The sequence below is a fragment of the Gigantopelta aegis genome, chromosome 4 (assembly GCF_016097555.1).
Source record: "Gigantopelta aegis isolate Gae_Host chromosome 4, Gae_host_genome, whole genome shotgun sequence".
Taxonomy (NCBI): Eukaryota; Metazoa; Mollusca; class Gastropoda; order Neomphalida; family Peltospiridae; genus Gigantopelta; species Gigantopelta aegis.
In genome coordinates this window covers 90,730,312-90,753,079 of record NC_054702.1, presented here as the reverse complement: position 1 = coordinate 90,753,079, position 22,768 = coordinate 90,730,312, and the positions used below count along the sequence as shown (strand labels likewise).

At 37.1% G+C, this 22,768-nt stretch overlaps 1 protein-coding gene across 2 annotated transcripts; it reads left to right on the top strand.

Annotated features, from left to right (window-relative positions):
* Positions 1–1,080: 1,080 nt before the first annotated feature.
* On the top strand, positions 1,081–22,338 carry LOC121371396. Of its 2 annotated transcripts, none has more exons than XM_041497263.1 (2): positions 1,081–1,260; positions 21,423–22,338. In XM_041497263.1, the coding sequence occupies exon 2, from the start codon at positions 21,423–21,425 to the stop codon at positions 22,134–22,136; it is 714 nt and encodes a 237-aa protein (XP_041353197.1). In that variant the 5' UTR covers positions 1,081–1,260; the 3' UTR covers positions 22,137–22,338. The 2 variants fall into 2 exon arrangements, with proteins under 2 accessions (XP_041353197.1, XP_041353198.1); XM_041497264.1 differs by lacking the exon at positions 21,423–22,338 and adding an exon at positions 4,609–5,371.
* Positions 22,339–22,768: the final 430 nt, after the last annotated feature.

Sequence of the window (22,768 nt, the reverse complement as noted above, 5' to 3'; positions counted from 1 at the left end):
TCGTTAAATATCATTGAAGTTAAGCGCACGAGACAGGAGAGGGGAGGCAAGTTTGCATACTCTGGTTAACAATATGTTTACATTTTAAAGCACGTATTTTATCAAATCTGAAATACGTTATATAAAAATAAATAAATAAATAAATAAATACAGTAAATTATTATTTGCGTTCAGAATGATAAACGAAGCAACAAAAAACAAAACAAACATATTTTTTAGTTTAGTTTAAACTTGATTTTCGTTCTTATATCGATCTAAAATTCAATCACGCTGTCCTGGGCACAACTTTCACCTACAAAGTATCTAAGATGACAGTCCATGTCAGGGGTTAATGCTTTATTTTAATCAATATGAATATAGGCGGCTAAGGCCTATCTGGTAAAAACTAATTATTGCAGGGTATACTAACATGCTTAGAAAATAAAGCTTTGACAGACGTTTATAAATATAAATGTATCAAAAGGTTTAGACTTTGTTAACCTTGACGAACTCTCCAAGTCTTCTGTGAAAGGTTTCTTCTTTTTCTTTTCTTTATCTTCTTCTTCTTTATTGTAGTTTTCTTCCTTTTTCTCTTTCTTCTCTTCTTGACTTTTTTAAAATTATTAATATTATTATTTTTATTATTATTGGCAGTGGTGGATCCAGAAATTTCATTTAGGGGCGGCCCCAATTTGAAGGCCACAAACGTTCCCAGAGGCATTCCTCGGATTCCCCAACGTAAAAAATGAAAAATATTCCCCCCTCCCCCTCCCCAAGATCCGCTACTGATTTAACGTATTATTTGAGGCTAGTTACGTCCTGACCTTCCACACTGAAGCTATTTCAGTAGAAAAAGCTGTTTTAAAAATTCTCAGAATGCATTTTAGTCGGTTATCGACCACGTCACCAAATGTGTAAGAGTCCACACCCCAGTTAATCTTAGAATTTCGTTTGTTATTGAAACTTAAAAAGATAAAAACAAAACTCCGAACACTTCAAAAGTTTTCGTATATTACGGACGTTGCCGGAAACATAACTATTACGTAAACAAACTGAACAATACGATGACATCGACATTTCAGTATGATTATGGACGTCAACGTTGCTCTACATACATTTTTTGGAATTTCGGAAAATGTTCACGGTATCGCAATTTGACGTCTATTTAACGTATACAAGAAAACATTAAATTACTTGGTGTGCATTTATGATATATTAAAGATGGCGAAGATCTGTCACTACCGTTAGCTATGTTCTACAGTGTGGATATTACCAAGACAGGTCAGTGTATTTATTATATAAAATTGTTTAGTGAAATATCTTTAAAATCTTTATTAGTGAAACATAGTATTAGACGATTTCGGAGTTCCGAACAGCGCAGGCATGTCATTCCGGAAACATAGCTGGTTAAAGGTCAATACATTCTAGAAAAGGCTTGTTTAAAATTTAAAGTAGGCGTACATCGCCTACTTTAAATTTTAAGCAAGCCTTTTTTAGAATGTACATCGCGTAGGATCACAAGTCGGAAGGATCTGAGTGTCTGTGTTTCTAGGTTCCTAGGAAGAGTAGCCTTATTGAACCTCAATTTCTTAGGAACCATAGTCCTACTAGGTTTACTTTTATGAGATCTTTTTCTAGGACTTGTAATTATACCGGATTTAAATTCCTTTTACAACAGTGTCAACTAGAAATACTAGTTAGGGAAATTAAAAGATGATTTTAAAATACGTAGGCTATTTATTTTTTTCAAATCTGAAATATTTCACCAAATAATAATAATATATGATTTGCGTTCAGAATGATAAAAGAAGCATCAAAAACCAAACTAGCCCGAACACTCATCGTAAGAAAGCAAAAAGTTAGTTTTGTTTAACGACACCACTAGAGAACATTGATTTATTCATATCAGTTATTGGATGTCAAACATTTGGTAATTTGTACGCATATCCCTGTCGGTGGGACCATATTCCGCGCTAAAGCGCTCGATTGATGTGCGGTCGGCCTGTGATCGATCCCTGTCGGTGGGACCATAGTCCAGCGCTAAAGCGTTCGATTGATGCGCAGTCGGCCTGGGATTGATCCCCGTCGGTTGGCCCATTGCGCTATTCTCATTCCAGCCAGTGCACCACGATTTGTATATCAAAGGGTAGCTCGAGTCACCTCCAACCTCCCCTTATTGATATTGATATACATGTAGGGGAAGGCTAGAGCAAACTCTATGTAATGCTTTGACAATCGTCGATAATCCAATGGTCGCAAGCTACCGTGTCTAAAATACAATTGTTTCCCTAAATCTGATGCCACAGAGCTTTTGTTTGATTATTCTCGAGTCCAGTTATGACATTAAACTTGCATGTTGTTAACCAGTACCAACGCTACACGAAAAACCCCGACGCCCCTATGAGAAACGAACTTGCGCTGTACTTTCTTGTGGTGACGTATCTAGCAATATTTATATATATGAATGGACTTGAGAATAATCAAACCTCACCCAGACCATATTGTGTTCACAGTAGGATATGCTACCTTTAATAAATAACAGCAGGCCATAGTGTGCTTCCTTTTGGAACCTGGTTTTCAAATACTGGTACCGTATGTCCAACATATAATTTTGTTTGTATATGATATGGGCAAATTATAATTCTACATGAGTACTATTCCTGTAACATGCTTATTTCATTTTTCATTTTTACTGATCTTGCATTCATATAGTACACACATAAAATGTGGTTATAATTACAACATATGTGAGAAAAAAAAATGTATACATACACTAATATCGTAAGATGCACTTATGACTGTAAAGCCTGATCAATATTTTCCCATTTTTGTTTCTTATTCTAGAAGCTTTTGCTGGAGTACAAATATAATGAATATATTTTATATTGTGGGGGTATCAACATGGGGGGGGGGGGGGGGGGGCACTCACACCGTCTAAAAAAAAAACGTGATGAGGTAAAAAAAAAGGAAAAAAAAGAAATGCGATTTGAAGGGGGGGGGGGGGGGGGCATGGCTCCTATAGATCCCTTTCTGTGGAAGAGGTCGGAGTACTATTCCTGTAACATGCTTATTTCATTTTTCATTTTTACTGATCTTGCATTCATATAGTACACACATAAAATGTGGTTATAATTACAACATATGTGAGAGAAAAAAATGTATACATACACTAATATCGTAAGATGAACTTATGACTGTAAAGCCTGATCAATATTTTCCCATTTTTGTTTCTTATTCTGGAAGCTTTTGCTGGAGTACAAATATAATGAATATATTTTATATTGTGGGGGTATCGACATGCATTGGGGTGGGGGTGGGGTGGGGGTGGGGGGTGCACTCACACCGTCTCAAAAAAAACGTGGTGAGGTAAAAAAAAGAAGAAAAAAAGGTGCGATTTGGGGTGGGGGGGGATGGCTCCTATAGATCCCTTTCTGTGGAAGGGGTTGGTTTTTTTGGTCAGAATTTAAAACTATGATTGTATTGGGAAGGGGAGGGGTTGGTGTCATGTGCAAGATGCTACCTCTTTCTGGGTTTTTTGGGGGGAGGTACGTACAAAATTACGCCTTTTATGAGGTAAAATCCAGCTTGAGAATTAACAAACATTCGGACCAGACACATATTAAATATGTATACATACATTGATATTTTAAGATCGGACCTGGCACAGACATGCCCGAAACCTCTGTGCCACTGTGGTATAGGGGCACGGAAATAAGAGTTTTGCTTTGAGTTAAACAAGGAAATATATTTAATGTGTAATTAAAGTCGTTGGAAATGATCTTATTTATTAAAAGCATCTTACAATGATGGCACAAATCTCGGTATAGTTTCTTCTAAACATTCGAACAACTATATATATATATATATGTGTGTGTGTGTGTGATATAAAAATTATAAAAGAAAACAAGTGTACAGTATATATGTATATATATATTGGTATAGTCAATAGATACCTTTCTACATTATACTTAAAGCGACATATTCTACTCGATTGATCAAGGTCTATCTGTCCGACCAGTTATGATTGGTTTAAATTTTCTAGCATTCTAAACCGATATAATTGATTGTTGTTCATCAAGTTCGTGCCTGCGTTCTGCCTCAGTGAGGGCAGTAATCTGTGGGACAAAGGTGAAAAAACAGCACTCTTAATTACCCAAACACAACACCGGGACGATCAACTGACAGATCCAGTGCCTCGCTAATCGTCACTAGGGGATCGAGAAACAAACCGTTGATCAACATGTCACTTATCTAAGTTGAAAATGTCCTCCTTAGATCCAAAAGTCAAATATTGTTTCCACACCACACAATACAAGAGACAGACGTGCCAGTTTACACTCGTCATAAAAAATAAAGAAAAAACTAAGCATTTAAACGGTATATAAGGCAACATTTAAATTTAAATACTTCACATTTTGGATTGTTACCGTATGAAACACCAGCATTTATACTACACATATATAACTTTTTTTTTAACCCGACCGTAATTTGTAGATAGTACTGTCATAAACATTTTCATTATGAAGAGAAAATCTGACGTCTGCGATTTTGAGGATTGGCTGGTAAACAGTAATTTCGACTTGAGACAACACAAAAGGTTAAGAGAAGAGTTTTCTGAACATGCTGTAGATGTTCCAAAGTTGGTGGACTATTCCTTCAGTGAAGACGAATATGATGCTGAAGATGAACAGACGGACGGACACGGTCACGACATCACCATCCCATACATCCCAGGTCTGTTAGCGCTTGATCTGAAGATGACTTTTAATTTTGATCACAGACTCCAGCTCGAATGTGGTTGTGCCTGTTGTTATGGAAACATGTTTGCTTGTTGTGGTAAACAGCCGCAGATAGAAGATAAATTCCAAGGTAAAAGGACTGAAGCTTGTGGAAAATCGTCCGACATCTTGAACGATTTAAATATAACATACAGCAAGTCGACAAAGAAAAGATATTTCCCAAAAGTGAACATTGGATCGAGTATATTTCGCTGGTTTAACAAAAGGAAATCGAAATCAACAAAAAGTAAAAAATGAAGAAATTTGTATTGTACGTAATCAGAAATGAACTGACACTTTTAGATTTTCAGAGAATCGAGAAATTCCAACTACTACAAAAATAGTGCTATATTTAATGAAATCTTTGTACATATATTTTTATCATTGACTCTTGAACATGTATATACAACATATAACGCCTGCAGTTTCTCATAAAATTAATGTAGTGAACAATAAATATTTCATTTGAAGTATGTATGTTACGTTTATTCTTTCTTTTAAAATATTCAAGTGATGTAAATGGTATATGTGCTATGTTATCTAAGTGCATTTCATACTAAATTGCACACTAAATAGTGAGAATAGCGGGGTTTTCTTTAATCAAATATCGATATGACCACATGTTAGACGCCTAAATGTGCTAGGTTGTCATTTCCAAAAAAACCCTGAAGACCTGGTGGGGGTGGAGGTGGAGGTGGGGTGGGGTGGGGTGGGTAGGGGGAGGAGTCTGTGCCACTTGAGAACGAAAGTGTACGGGTTTGTTTGGACTTAATCTATATAAATAGAGATGAATATATAGCTTGTACCCCCATCCCCCCCAAAAAAAACCCTAGAGAGTGCCCCCCCTTTCCCTCCCCCCCCCCCCATCACTATTAGAGAGTGTGCCTCCAATTCCAGATATCGTTCCTACGGGCCTGTTTCCCAGGCCAGTAGGAACTGAATACCTGGTGGGGGTGGGGGTGGGGAGGAGTCTGTGCCACTTGAGAACGAAAGTGTACGGGTTTGTTTTGTCTTACTCTATATAAATAGAGATGCATATATAGCTTGTACCCCCAACCCCCCCCCAAAAAAAAACCACCACACACACACCTAGATACTGCCCCCTCCCCCCCCCCCCCCCCTCACTATTAGAGAGTGTGCCTCCAACTCCAGATATCGTTCCTACGGGCCTGTTTCCTATCCTATGAAAGGATTCCATGCGCAGAGTAATTTAACACTGAATTGTTTAAATTAATAATATCAGTGGCAGATGTGAAACATAATCTAAATGTTATACTTGATCATAGTTAAGACAGCGCAGCACTCACCATAAAGCACTGTTGATATGCCATCTGTAGAATACTAATTAGAAAGGGCAATGACTGAATGGGTACACAAAGCTGGAATGAATCCATTTTATTTTTTCATTTCAACTTATTTTCGTGCTTATATCCGATTAAGGTTCAAGCACGCTGTTCTGGGCACACACACCTCAGCTATCTGGGCTCTCTGTCCAGGACAGTGGGTTGGTTGTTAGTGGTTAGTGAGAGAGAAGCGGGTCTAGTGGTCTTACACCTACCCATTAAGTCGTTAAAACTCGCTCTGGGTGGGAGCCGGTACCGGGATGCGAACCCTGTACCTATCAGCCTTATGTCCGATGGTTTAAGCACGACACCACCGAGGCCGATAGAATGAATCCGACAACTCGCCGCAACTCAGGCGAGCGCATTATTCATATTGCCGTCCAACGGCGAAAGCAAATAACACGTTTTACTTGTTACCTAAAGAGAAATGAAGATAAAGTTTGTTTTGTTTAAGTACACCACAAGAGCGCATTGATTAATTGATCAACGGCTATTGGATGTCAAACATTTGTAAGTTGGACACGAAGTCTTCATAGGAAACCCAGGAAGTTAGTTTGTTTTGAATAACGACACCACTAGAGCACATTGATTTATTAATCATTAGCTACTGAATGTCCAAACATTTGGTAATTTTTAGCTCGTTATCCTAGAGAAAACCTGCTATATTTTTCCATTAGCAGAAAGGGATCTTTTATATACAATTTCCCCATACAGGAAGGCATATATCACGGCCTTTATATACCAGTTGTGGTTGGGACGGGGAAAATCCCCTAGTGGGTCCGCCAAGGAGGTTCCATCTTACTTCTCAAGCCCCTCATATGAGAGATCCCGTCCATGAAAAGAGAAATAGTCAAGCTATTGATTGTAATAACAAGTATATTGGCTGTGGGCAATGGGCAACTAGTTTTACGTGTTTATGTACCACTGGGGTTTCGAACACGCCTCTCCCGAGTAAAGTCTCTGATATGATCAGGGGTAGGAGGTAGTTATTTAATTGGATAATTTAACATTTTTGGAATTTAATTCGAGAATAAAAATAAAAATAGGGAAGGCTGCTTTCAGATGCGCAAAAAAAAAAAAATCCTATTGTATTTACTACACAACAAATGTTGACATATAAGGGCGCTTTAATTTTTGATTGGCTAACCCAAAACAAATATTGAATAAACGTTACTGACGCTGATTCAACTTTAAATTTAGACCCAATGAGGTTAAAGAGGAAGTGATGATTCAAGCCTCACAGGACGATTTGAGAAGTGCCAATCGTATTCGGAACTTGGGCGTGACCAGTGGTTGGATTGGGAGAAGGGAATGTCAGCAATCATCTAGCCCTATGGCCAAAACCACCAACGCCCTAAAGCCCTACTTTTAAAACCCTAACTTCCGACATTCCATCCCCGCAAGCCATGTTGGCTGTAATAACTAATATATTGACTGTAATAATAACAAGTATATTGGCAATATTTGCTTAAATGCTAAGGATTCTTAAGTGATTTTAAGCCAATTATAAAATCTGTTTTGGTAGTATAGTCTCAAAATAGCCATATATTATACTCTAAATAGCCGTTGTTTGAAATGTGTTGATAGTAAAATGTAGTTCGTTTCATTAAACAATAACTTGGACCTTTACACATGGGCCGAATTTAAGAAGCCTTTTCCTTAAATGAAGGTGTTTAAGCATTGTAAATACACGCGTACATCTCAAAAACAGGCTTTGTAAATTTGGTGCTATATTATCTCAATCCTGACTGAAAAGTGAGATACCAGTGTCGAGAAAGACATATAAAAGATCCCTTGCTGCTAATAGGTTTTCTTTTAGACAATTAGACAGAATTATCAAAAACATCCAATAGCCGATGATCAATGTGCTCCAGTGGTGTCGTGAATTATTATTTTTTAATCATTAATCAACTGCTCTGGACAGACAACCTAGATAACTTAGGACTGTGTGTGCGTGTCCGTGTGCGTGCATTTGTGTGTGTGTGTGTATGTGTGTGTGTGTGTGTGTGTGTGTGCCACTTTTATTGGAGGTGTGTGTGTATATTTAGTAAAGTAAAAGTAAAGTTTGTTTTATTTAACGATGCCGCTAGAGCACATTGATTTTTTATCTTATCATCGGCTATTGGACGTCAAACATATGGTCATTCTGACACTGTTTTTAGAGGAAACCCTCTGTCGTCACATAGGCTACTCTTTTTACGACAGTCAGCAAGGGATCTTTTATTTGCGCTTCCCACAGGCAGGATAGCACAAACCATGGCCTTTGTTGAACCAGTTATGGATCACTGGTCGGTGCAAGTGGTTTACACCTACCCATTGAGCCTTGCGGAGCACTCACTCAGGGTTTGGAGTCGGTATCTCGATTAAAAATCCCATGCCTCGACTTGGATCCGAACCCAGTACCTACCAGCCTGTAGACCGATGGCCTGCCACGACGCCACCGAGGCCGGTCTGTGTATATTTAGATTATTAACCACCGAATTGGCAATTACTTTTGCCAGTGGTAAAGTGTAGTTCTTGTCAGTGTTCACTGAAAGGTAACTTGTGCAAAACCTAAAGGAAATTACATTATATACGTTAAAAACTCTATAGCTGTTTAGCAGCTTTAAAATCATACTTGTCGATCCACTTATAAAAGTACGTGCATGGCGAAAGGAAGTACACAATGGGGGTCTGACTGAGATCGAGGGCGCAAATCTACTTTTCTAGGCAGTTCGGGGGTATGCTCCCCGTAAAATGTGAAAACTAGATGTCCTGAAATGCAATTTCATATGCATACCCCCATACACACACACACACACACACACAGGACAGCACATACCACGGTATTGTCCTTATACCTCCCAATAGAGCTATTAAAACCTACTCTAGGGTAGTAGTCGGTACTAGGCTGCGAACCCAGTACCTACCAGCCTTAAGACCGACGGATTAACACCTACATCATCGCCACCGATTCACTGGTGAACTTGCGTAATAACGAATAAGATAAAACAACAACGCTTGCTACTAGTTGACGTTTTAAGGTTTTGTCTAAACGGTTTGGTAATACTTAGATTTTGTCTAATTGGTTTAGTAACACTTTCTTTTAATCTAATTGGTTTGGTAATACTCAGCCATTCCGTTCTGAACTGTTGTGGATTGTGTCTGTAGCCATGCTGGCTTTTCTGTATTAACTATCACATAGTAGTAGTGCTAGTCCCGTTTTACTGATAAACATCTGTTTGAAAGCAATTGGTCCACTGAAGGGCCGTTTAGATCGCAGGAGTCAATTAACTAACAGTTAGCATCAACGCGCAGCACAACTCGGCGAGTACTACGCACAATACGATATAAACTAAAACCGCAGAGGAGTTTCTCCAGACACATGAATAGTTGTATTGGATATGAGCAGGTTCACATCCACATTAGATGCATTTGTCAGCGTTTTAATCACATAGTAGATTCTTCGAGTTTGAATTTCGGGTCAGTTCCAGTTACACTTGCAATTTCAGTTTCAGTTCACTTACAGTTACAATTCCAGTTCCTATTCCAGGTTCAGTTCCGCTCAGTTCCAGTTTTAATTCCAGTTCGAGTTCTAATTACAGTTCCAAAGCCAAATCCAGTTCCAGTTTTTGTCTGACAGACTTTTGACATTGGGGTAGAGTATATTACTATTCCAGTCAATATGAAAAGAAAATTTGTTGCCTATCAGCTTGACAACCCAGATACAAACAGAATTCCTGACTACGTTCAGTCTGCTTCTAAAAAACCTAAACCGGATTCAGTTGCAACATATCAGAAAGAATTCCTCCCCTTGGTGGATTACTCTTTGAGTGAAGACGACGATGGGAGTTTTGAGATGTCTGGTACTGACGGTCGAGAACAAAGTGTCGCAGGTTCTCTGAATAGCTTCCGACTACGTCGTCGTAATGTGACACTGTCTTACGCGAGCACGGTGCTGCCTAGAATGCCGCCGTACCCTCACTGTGTAAGGCACACGGAAACTGTAGGCCGACACGATTTTATTCAACAGGACAAGGTACAAGTTCTAAGGACAAATGATCTTCCAAAACCAAAGAAAACCAGGTTTATGAACATATTTAGAAAATCATTCTTAAAGAAGTTAAAAACTGACACAGGCGTGTTTCGTTTTTGTGGACTCCGTAAGCCAAAATCTACCAATCTTTGAATGAGATAGTGGATGGACCAGGAAAGTATTTCTTGATGGATGATTGTGCGCCCAGGACAGCATGCTTGAACCGTAATTGGTCCTAATTTCCAAAAAGAGATTATATGACCATTATCGTTTATGGGTTCGTTGCCATCGACATTTTCCCAAAGAGCTTTTGAATGATGTCCTTTGTGGAACATGTTTTTGTTGGCAGATCCATAGACGATTTGAATTTTTAAAGACCTTAATCAGACTCTAGGAATAACTGGATGTATTTTCCCTTCAGACTGTCAAGGGCTCGTCTGCGACAAAACAGTTTATGCGTTTCCTAGTTTTTACAACATTAATGCTGGTCTTCCAAGTAAGAAGATAATTTAACGAACTGTTGTAAAACAAAACAAACAAAAATATTATCATATCCATAATATAGAGTTTAATGATCGAATAAGTGCTTTGCATTACGAACTGTACATTGTGTATTGTATATTATGTCTGTATTACGAACTGTACATTGTGTATTGTATATTATGTCTGTATTACGAACTGTACATTGTGTATTGTATATTATGTCCGTATTAATTCGTTGTGTATCGTTATGCTTAATAAACTTTTTACATAATTTGATTATTTTTTAAATTGTTTTTATATTTACATGCTAAACAATTAATTGCCGTTCCGGACTGCAAAACCAAAAACTTTAAAAGCAAGAACAAGAATGCTGCAACTTGAAAGATTAATCGATATCTTGGAATAAAGAACCGGAAAATAGTTCTGTTTGGTCTTTATTTGATTTCGTCAGATTCTGCCTGGAAGCGCCAAGTTACTTGTAAGTGGAGAATATAATCTAGCAATTTTCATCATTACCGCACTGAATGCAACCATGACATTGCTTTTTTTCTGAAAAAAGGACTGAGATTATTTCGATCGAGTTGAATGACATTTTGATTCAGTTTTTTAACTCGAATTTTATATTGCTAAATCGAAATAACTGCTTACTATATAAGTGCATTTTAAGATAGGTATCATTGTGAAGGAAGGAAGGAAGGAAATGGTTTATTTAACGACGCACGCAACGCATTTTATTTACGGTTATATAACGTCGGACATATGGTTAAGGACCATACGGATATTGAAGGAAGAAACCCGCCTTCGCCACTTCATGGGTTACTCTTTTTGATTAGCAGCAAGGGTTCTTTTATATGCACCATCCATAGACAGGATAGCACAGACCACGGCATTTGATGTACCAGTCGAGGTGCACTGGCTGGAGCGTGAAATAGCTCAATGGGCCGGCCCACTGACGGGAATCGATCCCAAACCAACCGCACATCAAGCTAGCGCTTTACCACTGGGCTACGTCTCGCCCCGTATCATTGTGAAAGGAACATATATTTAACGGCACCCGTCTCACACTTGGACAATAGAACAAAAAAGGGGAAAAAAGTTTGTTTTGTTTAACGACACCACTAGAGCACATTGGTTTATTAATCATCGGCTATTAGATGTCAACCATTTGATAATATAGTCTTTGAGTGGAAACCTGCTACATGTTTTCATTAGTAGCAAGGGATTCTTTTATATGCACCATCCCATAGAGAGGATAGCACATACCGCGACCTTTGATGTACCAATCGTGGTGCACTGGATGGAGCGAAAAATAGCCCAATGGGAATCGATCTCAGACCGACCGCGCATCAACCGAGCGCTTTACCACTGGGCTACACCCCGATCCAACAAAAGAAGAAACCAGCTGCTGCCACATAGGCTACTCTTACCGAAAAAACAACAAGGGATCTTTTATAATACGGATTTCACCATTTTGTATTAGTTGTTAGTTTTCCTCTATTTATCTATTTCTGAAAATAAATCTACATGATACATTTTGTTTGAGAATTTCAACAATTAAATAAATGTTTTAATTTCTTATTCGAGAGAAATATATCAGTCGACAAAATACAAAATAAGTTAGGCATTTTGAGATGTCAACGAAACGGCTATTTGAACGAATGTATGTGGCTTTAAAATACTGGGCGACGGCTCAATGATATAGGGCTAAGATGCGACTGAACATATAAAAGGTGAGGAAAGGCACATCGAGAGAGAGAGAGAGAGAGAGAGAGAGAGAGAGAGAGAGAGAGAGAGAGAGAGAGAGAGAGAGAGAGAGAGAGAGAGAGAGAGAGAGAGAGAGAGAGAGAGAGAGAGAGAGAGAGAGAGAGAGAGACTAGTATTTGAAGACTTGCTTCCGTGCAATAAGGAATATTTCAAATGCATTTTTATAGGCTAAAACAGGGACTGGTAAATACAGAATCCATTAAGTCCTCTCCCCCCCCCCCCCCACCCGCACCTCAGACGAGCGCTCTACTGCTGAGTTAAATCCCCCTCTCCCCCAAACATTGGATCAATTAACCTCAGTGGTGTTTCACAAATATAAGTGTATATGAAAGACACATTTCTACTATAAGGCTTCACTGAATGTTATTTCAAGTAGTCCATATCACGCTGTTAATGTACCCCCTCCCCGTCTCGTTTAGGGTACAAAGTATGGCAATACTTTGTACCCATACCGTGCATCTTTAAACTTCAATTCGGTATAAGCACTTTAAACCAGTTCCTACCTACCTACCTAACTATCTACATTTTAGAAAAGCTAAATTGAAAATGTCATAATGAATGTTCTTATAATCTGCACGATTCAAACGTTTATCATGGCATGTTTGAAGTCCATCCCATCCTAACCATTCCTACGCAATTTGCGACCTTTTGTTTTGCACATTCTAACCGACGGGTCTGCTCTAATAATCAATATCCATGACGTACAAGAATAATTCTTTAAATATAATCATTTTAAACATTAAACTTCTGTTATTCAGATGCATCGACGTGTCTACATTGTCTACTACTATCTAAATAACTTTCAAGTGTTAAAACATTGCTATATCCCGTCCCAACTGTTGCCCTATGACTGGTATATCAAATGCCTTGGTATTTGCTGTTCTGTCTGTCGGAAAGTGCATGTAAGAGATCTATTGCTGTTAATGGAATGATGTCGTTGGTTTCCTCTCTAAGACTATTTGTCAAAACTACCAAATATTTGACATCCAATAGCTGATGATCAATAAATCAACATGCTCTAGTGGTGTCGTCAATCAAAACAAACTTGTTTTATATAAAAATGAAATACGTAAACAATTATAACCACAGAAAATCCATAATTAAAAACAAAAAACGATGAACGTTATGAAACAATTGCACATTTAATATTGCACATAACATGACAAAATACATGTTTTAACATTGTGTATAAAGTAACAATAACAAGAAGCACTTTATTAAAACTGGACGTTTTACCGTTTAAATTAAACGGACTTCCTCTGTCTATTAATGAACGTTGCGTTGTTTTCTTGACCACGGTTTTGTTTTCAACTTATATAATATTTTGCCTCAGCGTTAAGCAGCATCTACACACTAGCTACTTTAGCTGTATTCAGCTTCTATGTCAGAAATATATTTAGTTGTTCGTTTGCCAACTGTCAACTTTCTATTTAACCAACTGAAAATCGTTGCCGTAACTTTCTCTTTGATATTGTTTTTCTTTGCTCTTTTCGCTGAACTGCACTGCGTAGAATACTCATTCTGGTGTTCTCTCCAAAAGGCCCAAAACTTCAGTCCACAATTTTGGTTCGTCGCAGACTGGAATTCATCAGACACTCTACGGCCGTTCACCGAAATCACGCCGTTGAAGCGGACCTGTTTTTTCTGAGGCTTCACGCAAGTGGTGATAGAATCGTCCTGATATTCGGTATCTGCAAACCGAACATGTTTTCCTTGGTGTTTTTCGTTTTTTGGAATCGAGTAGTTGCCTATAGTTGTAGGATTGTCAAACGGAAAAGGTTCTTCAGGGCGAATGAAAAAATTAGGTGCTTCCGCGAATCTCACTTCATTGATATTGTGTGATTCTGGTATTGCCCAAAACTCATTATGATGGTTCAGTGGTTTTGGTATTGGCCTCGACTCACTGACATATGCCTGTGTTCTTGGTACGAACCTCGACTCACTGGCATATGTTTGTGGTCTTGTTGTTAAATCATTGCTGGACGCTTGTACAACCTCGTGTTGGTTAAACTGATCACACTTAGCTTTAATGTCAAAGTACAGATTAATTCCGGAGTCTGGTGAATGCAGCTTCTTTACACATCCCTTGCGTCCAGAGTTCTTTTCAGTATTCACATTTTCGTATATCGGATAAACATCTATTGGTGGCTCTTTCTCTGCATTCGTATTTACTTCAATATATCTTTCTCTGGCAGTGTCAAATGTTTGCTGATTACGCATGTTACAGAGCCTTTGTCGTCGATGATTGAGGTTACGCGACAGGAAATATTTGTGGACAGCGTTTGGAAAAGTCAAACGTTCATTTTTAGGATAATTTTCAGGTTCTTGACGAAAATCGTCTTCATTCTTTGACAATTTCTCCCACATAAAGGCTGTGTTAAACACACACTGACCTTCGCTGTCTTCTGATATCTCCTCTTTCTCACAGCCGTCGTCTTCTGAGTCCTCTACGTCAGCGTCATCATCGTCATCATCACTGTACAATATTGGACTCCCCATCACTCGAATGTCTTCGTAAATACCAGAATCGTCGTCAATGTCGATGAGTGAAAAACGGTAATAGCTGCCTTCATTACACGGTACTATATCTCTGAGTGGAGATTCTTTGCAGTCATATATTGAACTTGGTGCACTGCCTGGCATTCTGTGTTCCCTCTGATAAAAATAAAAGACCCGGAAATGGCAACAACAAGCAGTAACGTATTCTTTGTTACGAGTGGTGCTTGGCAAGAGCCATGTTAGCTATTTATCAAGCAGTGTGACTGTGGTGACACAGCTTCAGTTTGGTAAGCGGGTGTCATAGCGCCAAGACGTTAATTGAGTTACCCAACATGCGTTAATGACAGATGAAAATTAAATTAACTTCTAGCTTCCTTTTCTAATTATCATTTACAATTGTAAATACATTTTATCACTACATTTATATTTTTTTATTATTCTGCGTAAATGGAATTAATGTTTGATTACACTGCTAGTATATATTAGACATAAAATTGTAAGTTTATTGAAACTAGAAGGCGGTCATGCCTGATGACCCTGATTGCAGTAATTGGTCCCATCAAAACGGCGCCTCCGGTCTGGGTTCCTGACTGTGACGAAACGTTACCGGTGGGTTGTAAATGAAAGGAACAGTGTTCGGCAGGTGTCACTACCCAACTAGTGTTTGTTCTCACCGTGTTGACACAATATGGGGGGGTGTCCCATTACACACGTATGCTTATGTGAATCAACTAATTCCATGAGACAGTTGTGCTACCTGACATACGAAGGTGCTGTATGAAACACGTTTTAGTAAACGGTAACAACAACGATTTTCAGTTTAAAGAACACAATGACCAATCCAAATAGATGTATTAGGACATTCTCCCTCGTCTTAGTTTCTTTCTGTTTCTGTCTATATCTGTCTCCCTGTCTCTGTCTTTCTAAATCAAACTTTCTGACAAACATACAACACACATGCGCGTACGCATAGGCAGGCGCGCACACACACACACACACACACACACACACATGCACGCACACACTCACCAGAGAGAGAGAGAGGGAGAGAGAGAGAGAGAGAGAGAGAGAGAGAGAGAGAGAGAGAGAGAGAGAGAGAGAGAGAGAGAGAGAGATAAACAGAAAAACAACATACACTTACAAAACAGTGTAATAATAATAAAAATATTACTATTTTCAGTTCAGTGTTATTGGGATTGGCTAACAGGGTAGGAAAAGGCCTATAATTATAAATAAATGCTTTAAATTGAATTTTAAATGTTTTAGGGTAAAATGATTGAGAGTAGCACACGATCGTGAGTAGGACAATATGGACGCTGTATTTCTGGGGTTTTAGAATATTACCGTTTAAAGTTTGTTTTGTTTAAAGACACCACTGGAGCACATTGATTAATTAATCATCGACTATTGGATGTCAAACATTTTGTAATACTGACTTGTAGTCATCAGAGGAAACCCGCTACATTTTCCCTAATGCAGAAAGGGATCTTTTATATGCACTTTCGCACAGGCAGGAAAGCACACACCACAGCCTTTGTCCAGTTGTGACGCACTGGTTAGAACGAGAAAATACCCAATCAGCTGAATGGATCCACCGAGGTGGTTCGATCCTGCGACACAATCAACTCAATCGAGCACTCAACCGACTGAGCTAAATCCCGCCCCAGAACATTACAAATATTAAAGAATAAATAATTATAAAGATTGGCTATAGAACTTCTGTGACTTATCATTCGTTTTAACGATACACGATTGCAATTGTTTCATTTAACACTAGAAGAAGCGAGTTATTTTAATACGAGATAACAAACAAACAAACAAACAAACAAAACAACATTAAACAAAAATCTTTTTATTCTGGGCGCGGGATTTAGCTCAGTCGGTTGAGTGCTCGATTGAGGTGCTTGTGTCGCAGGATCGAAACACCTCGGTGGATCCATTCAGCTGAGTGGTGTTTTTTTTCGTTCCAACCAGTGCACCACAACTGGACAAAGGCCGTGGTATGTGCTTTTCTGTCTGTGGGAAAGTGCATATAAAAGATCCCTTGCTGCATTAGAAAACATGTAGTGGGTTTCCTTTGATGACTACAAGTCAGAATTACCAAATGTGTGATAGCCGATGACTAATTAATCAATGTGCTCTAGTGGTGTCGTTAAACAAAACAAACTTTAACTCTTTCTTCTATGATAATCAGAATATTAGTTCAATGTCCTAAAAGTAACACATGTAACAACACTAATAAATATTTTGGATGGACATGGTATTTATTCTAAAGATATATAGCTCTTTTACTTTTATCTAAAACCTAAGCCATGCTATTGATCTTAAATCGGACAGATTAAATGTATCTTTGTGATTATAATGTCAATGTCTGACTCAGTATCAAAGTTTGTTTTGTTTAACGACACCACTAGAGCACATTGATTTATTAATTAGAAAATTGGTATGTCTAAACACACTGTCCGACTGAAAGCGTATGTTGTCCGAGTCACGATGGAATTTTGAAAATGTTATATTTTGCACCATATTTCTCTGAATAAAGTGCTTATTTAAAATAAAATGAAGCCCAAGGGACACCAGCTATTGTATATTAATAGTTCGATAAATCAAAGTTAATAAACGGGATTTACTTGTGATCTAAAGTACGAAGGGTGTCACTTTACCCTATAGTTGTTATGGAGTCGACTGTTTTAATAGTCCCCTGCGTGTTCTGTAACCTCACCGTGGTGCAGGGGTGTAACATTCTCTTTGAGAATGGCCAATACAGCACAAAATTGAAGTTTTGAGTAAAATTCAGTATCTGTAAAATTCTGTGATATTTGTGTTTTTGCACAGTTCTTTACACTGTTTTTGTTTAAGTCTTGAATTTTTATATTGATGTTGATCATCACTTTATTTATTTGCATTACCATAGTTTGACACCCAATAGCCGATGTATTTTTCGTGCTGGGGTGTCGTTAAACATTCATTCATTCATTCATTCATTCATTCAGGTACCCAGGCACAACTGACCCTTAATGATAATTTTGGGGTCATTTAAGGTCATTTAGGGTCATATTAGGAAACAAATCAAGTTTTTTTTAAAAACATTTTTCTATTCTTTGAGGGTAGGGCTTTTTACAAATATGCTACTTAAAGTTCGCTTATTATAACGGATCATTATATATTACAGTTTATATGCAAACTATAGGGAAAGATTATATAAAAATCAACTGATCTCGAAATTATGCGTTTACTTATGTCTAAAACATGTTTAAAAATAATTAATGGTAGCTTTGTTAGAAATGGGTACGTGTGCTTATTGACGTGTATACAGGGTATGGTTTATGGAGAATGTACGTACCCACGCAAATTTACCTTTATTGGGATCTGTTTAAAGTAAGGTTTATGGTGAAGGTATGTTCTCGCACCACTGTGACGTTTAAACGTCACTTTAGAGATGATTTTAGAGGTCAGTGGAAGTGAAAATCAATATTTTTGTGTTATTTAAGGTTTACTCTTGATTATGACTAATTGATCAGTATATTTTGCAATATTAATTTTAACTATGAGGAATCTGGAATAAAAAATGTGTTTATTTGACAATATTCATTTCGTATAACACATCCTTCCCAAAAAATCTTAATGCGGGTTTTATACCACTATCAATTTGTATAATATTTTCATGTACCAACAAGTATGGTTGAATATCGAGGTCTTCCCACATATAGCTCAGTAGCATCCTTGCTAAGTGGAAGTATTTCAGAACTTCTGGGGCTTTTTTAATATCCTTAACCTGACTATCAATCTCCAAATCTGATTCTCAGTAGCTCCATACATGCAACATACATGTACCTCAGCGAGTTCAGGAGGTCCACAACAGTTCCACTCTTTAAGAATGACAAGGACACTGTTGGTTTCATTAATTATCAATGAAAGATTGGAACTACACTTGTGTCAAATGAACGTCACATCTATAATTTTGCAAAATTTACCTTTCTCTTTCCTACTCCTTTGTATATTGTTTCTCAATATGAGTGTGAAAGATGATATCATCTTTTCTGTTGAAATTATCAATCTTTCCCTAAACTATGTTGATAAATATGTTTGCAGTTGGTTTATTAAATATATAGATCAGAGCATATCCATCAAACATGTAAGGTAAGAAAAAATGCAAGTCTACAAAATATCACTCTACGTAACATTCCCATGCCACAAATTTATCATGCAGGATCAGAGTAACATTTTTTCTTTTTATTCAATATTCTATGGAACATGGGATTACATTAGTTTGTAAGTATGAGCATTTAAAGCATGCTCAGATGTCATTAATAAAACATTATTTTAGTTTTTTTTGTCGTGTAATTTGCTTAACATAATATAATGTTTTTATTTAATGTTGTGAGATCGTAAACTTTACATTAACCATTGATTTTTGCTTTAATGTTTTGTAAATAATTATATTTAGAATTAGAAAAAACATTTATGGCCCACCATCAGTATAGTTATATTTGTTTGATAAATAAAATTGAAAAAACCCCACAAAAAACCTTTTATTATCTGTTTTTCTTATTCCTCACATAAAAGTATATTTTAATACATTAATTAATACTTAATACATTTAAGATTATTATTTGCAAACTATTAGTTACAAAATAACATTCCAAATCATATAATCATATTTAATATAAATAAAATCAATGTGTTACACCGGTATATACACCAATATCTTCGGCAGGTACTGTTTTACAAATAATTATTATTGATAACATTTTTGACATTTTTGTTAATTTCAAAATTAACTTTAACACGCTGTTAATGTTATATAACGTGCACCTTGTTATTTAAAACTAGAACAGATGGACGGACTGTGAAGGTTTACATAGACGCGGTCTGTTAATAGGGATCTGGTGGGATACGGGACCTCTCGTTGGGGAGTCGGCGCCAGGTTGATTGGTGTCACCGTGGACGTCGACTTACACCGTCTGACGACCGATTGTCCCCGGGCACGCATCGCATGACGGCCAGTGTGTCGCGAGAACGCTCAAATTAAATATTGACTCTAAACTGGAAAACTTTGAATATGGATTAATACAAAATTTAAACAAAAACACAATTACAAGCTTGTTCCTTTCACACGTTATATTCCGTTGATTCGTTATTTGTTCTGTTCATCCTTTCATCCTTTATTTTCTTTCTTTCTTCTTTGTGTTCATCCCAAATTCAAATTTAGGTTTTAATCTTTCTTTCTTTCACCTCTCTCTCTCTCTCTCTCTCTCTCTCTCTCTCTCTCTCTCTCTCTCTCTCTCTCTCTCTCTCTCCTCTTTGTATATAATATATATATATATATATATATATATATATGTATCTGCGCGCTCTCTCTCTCTCTCTCTCTCTCTCTCTCTCTCTCTCTCTCTCTCTCTCTCTCTCTCTCTCTCTCTGTATATATAATATATATATATATATATATATATATATATATATATATATGTATGTATCTGTTCTCTGTCTCTGTGTGTGTGTGTCTCTCTCTCTCTCTCTCTCTCTCTCTCTCTCTCTCTCTCTCTCTCTCTCTCTCTCTCTATATATATATATATATATATATATATATATATATATATATATATATATATATATATATATATATATATATATATATATATATGTATGTATCTGTTCTCTGTGTGTGTGTGTGTGTGTGTGTGTGTCTCTCTCTCTCTCTCTCTCTCTCTCTCTCTCTCTCTCTCTCTCTCTCTCTCTCTCTCTCTCCCTCTCGTTTAATTTCACCCATGTTTACAAAACATTTCTAAAATATGATCATAAACAGAGATCATAAACCTCACATTAACGATGAACTTTTGCATTACAAAATTAGAAAATATATTTAGAATTAAAATAAATTTAAGGTTCACCATTAGTATAATTTTGTTTGTTTATGGACTTGATACAAAAAATAAATAATAATAACCCCACGCACAACATAAACCAAACAAACAAATATGTAATTATTGCAAAAAAGTCATTCATTACGTATATAATATATTATTTTGGTAAAACTTTTAAAAATATATTTTAATTTTCAAAAAGTTGATTTTATATTTGTTGCAAAAAGTGCAAAATTTTAAATGACGATTAAAACTTAAAAGGAAAAAAAACCCTACCGCTAAGAATATAATTACCAAAACATAAATACTAAATATATAATCTTTATTTAGCAAAAACAATATTTATTTAGGGTGTGTTCACAGTAGGTATTTTTGGTAGAGTTTATGTCACTACGCCAACTGCGTGATTGGCATTAATAGAGGTAAGGAGGTAGTTTAGCATGTTGTAATGCTACTGTCCAGCGTCGAACAATGGGGATTAACGGCGCTGTCTGTCACCTAGATTATCCTTAATTGACTGAGCCTCGCGTGAGTAGGTTTCTTCTATTGGTAATTTAGGAAACATTTGTGACTTATTAGCAAGGATTAGTGTAGACCGTTATATAAAACCACCATCCCCAGATACCTCATCATTGACCGCTATACCGCCCTCCGATACAGACAAACTGAAACTGAGCAAAACTATTTTTTTATCAAGATGAAGAGAAAGTGTTTGGAACTGTCTGATAAATCGAATGCTAATCTGACATCAGTGGACAGTGGAATAGACCTCGACCTGTGCAGTACCTTTCCGTATCATCACCGGGACCAAAAGCGACGTAGACGGGAGACTAGAAAAGAAACTTGCAACATATTTTCAGATTCTTTCAATCTTGATCAGTTCTACACGTGTGATTTCAGCACAAGGTCCAAGCAAAATTCGTCTTGCTCTGTTCACGATGATTCTACGTTGGTTGTTTCCAGTCCTCGTGATACAAACTGCAGTATCCAAGCTTCTCTGGACAGTCTGAGATCAAATCTAATAGAACTTGGTATGACACCCTCCCGTCGGTTTGAAAACAGCATGCGTCAGAGGTTCAGAATGGTTTCAGAAAAGGACAGCATACGGATGAAGATTTCGCTGAATTTGAAGGCAGAAGAGAAAAGCGAATTACAACGAAAAGAAGAGGTTTTGTGTAGAGTCAGCGAGGCCCTCAGTACCCCACACAAGAACCGCGTGGACGTGAGTTCTCACAACACAGACTCGAGCTCCAAAGCACGGAAAGGTAAATCTACAACCAGCATATTCCGCTGGTTTAGATCGACCCGAAAAAGCCGTCAGAACGTACCAAGACGAAACTTTAAAAAGTATCGTGTTTCCGACACTGAAACTGACGATGCTATTCGGCCGACGTTGTTTTGTATGTTCTAAAGATAAACAATGATTATGTGTATTGGTGTGTATACGGAATTGTGATTGAAAGTTGAATTTTCAAGGAGACTATTATTAATGCGTTTGTAAAGACACTCTTTAAAAGAACGATTTAAGTGCTATTGCTGTAAAATAGTGTCTGAAAAGCTATGTCTTGTATATTATAAGCATGTATATAATTGTATTAAAATTATTGTTACATATTATATGTTTTTGACTTTATTTGCTTGCCTATCTGATATCTAAATAGTATATAGTATATATAATGTATTTGTATGTTTGGTTCCTTTTCTTCTTAAAGACGAATATGTATATTCAAAATTGTTATTCCTTAGAAAACCCTCCCCACCACACACCCCACATTTACATATATCGCGGTATCGTTTTGATATATAGGCTTATTTTGAAATAACTGCGATTTTTTTTTTAAATTCTATTTGTGAAAACAAAATATTTTGTATACAATTTCAAACATCAGAGAAAGAAAAATTGATTGAAATGTGATCTTTGAAATTCGCAAGATCAAATGCGTTTTGTTAGGTTTTTTTCATATTTTATCTTTATTGACTACTTCAATTTTTGATGGAATCTCGCACCAAAGAGACCAATACAGATAGTGCGCAGTGAAATTT

What these genes read in the sequence shown, in the direction of transcription:
- LOC121371396 (XM_041497263.1), top strand. Translation starts at nt 21,423, where the DNA reads ATGAAGAGAAAGTGTTTGGAACTGTCTGATAAATCGAATGCTAATCTG.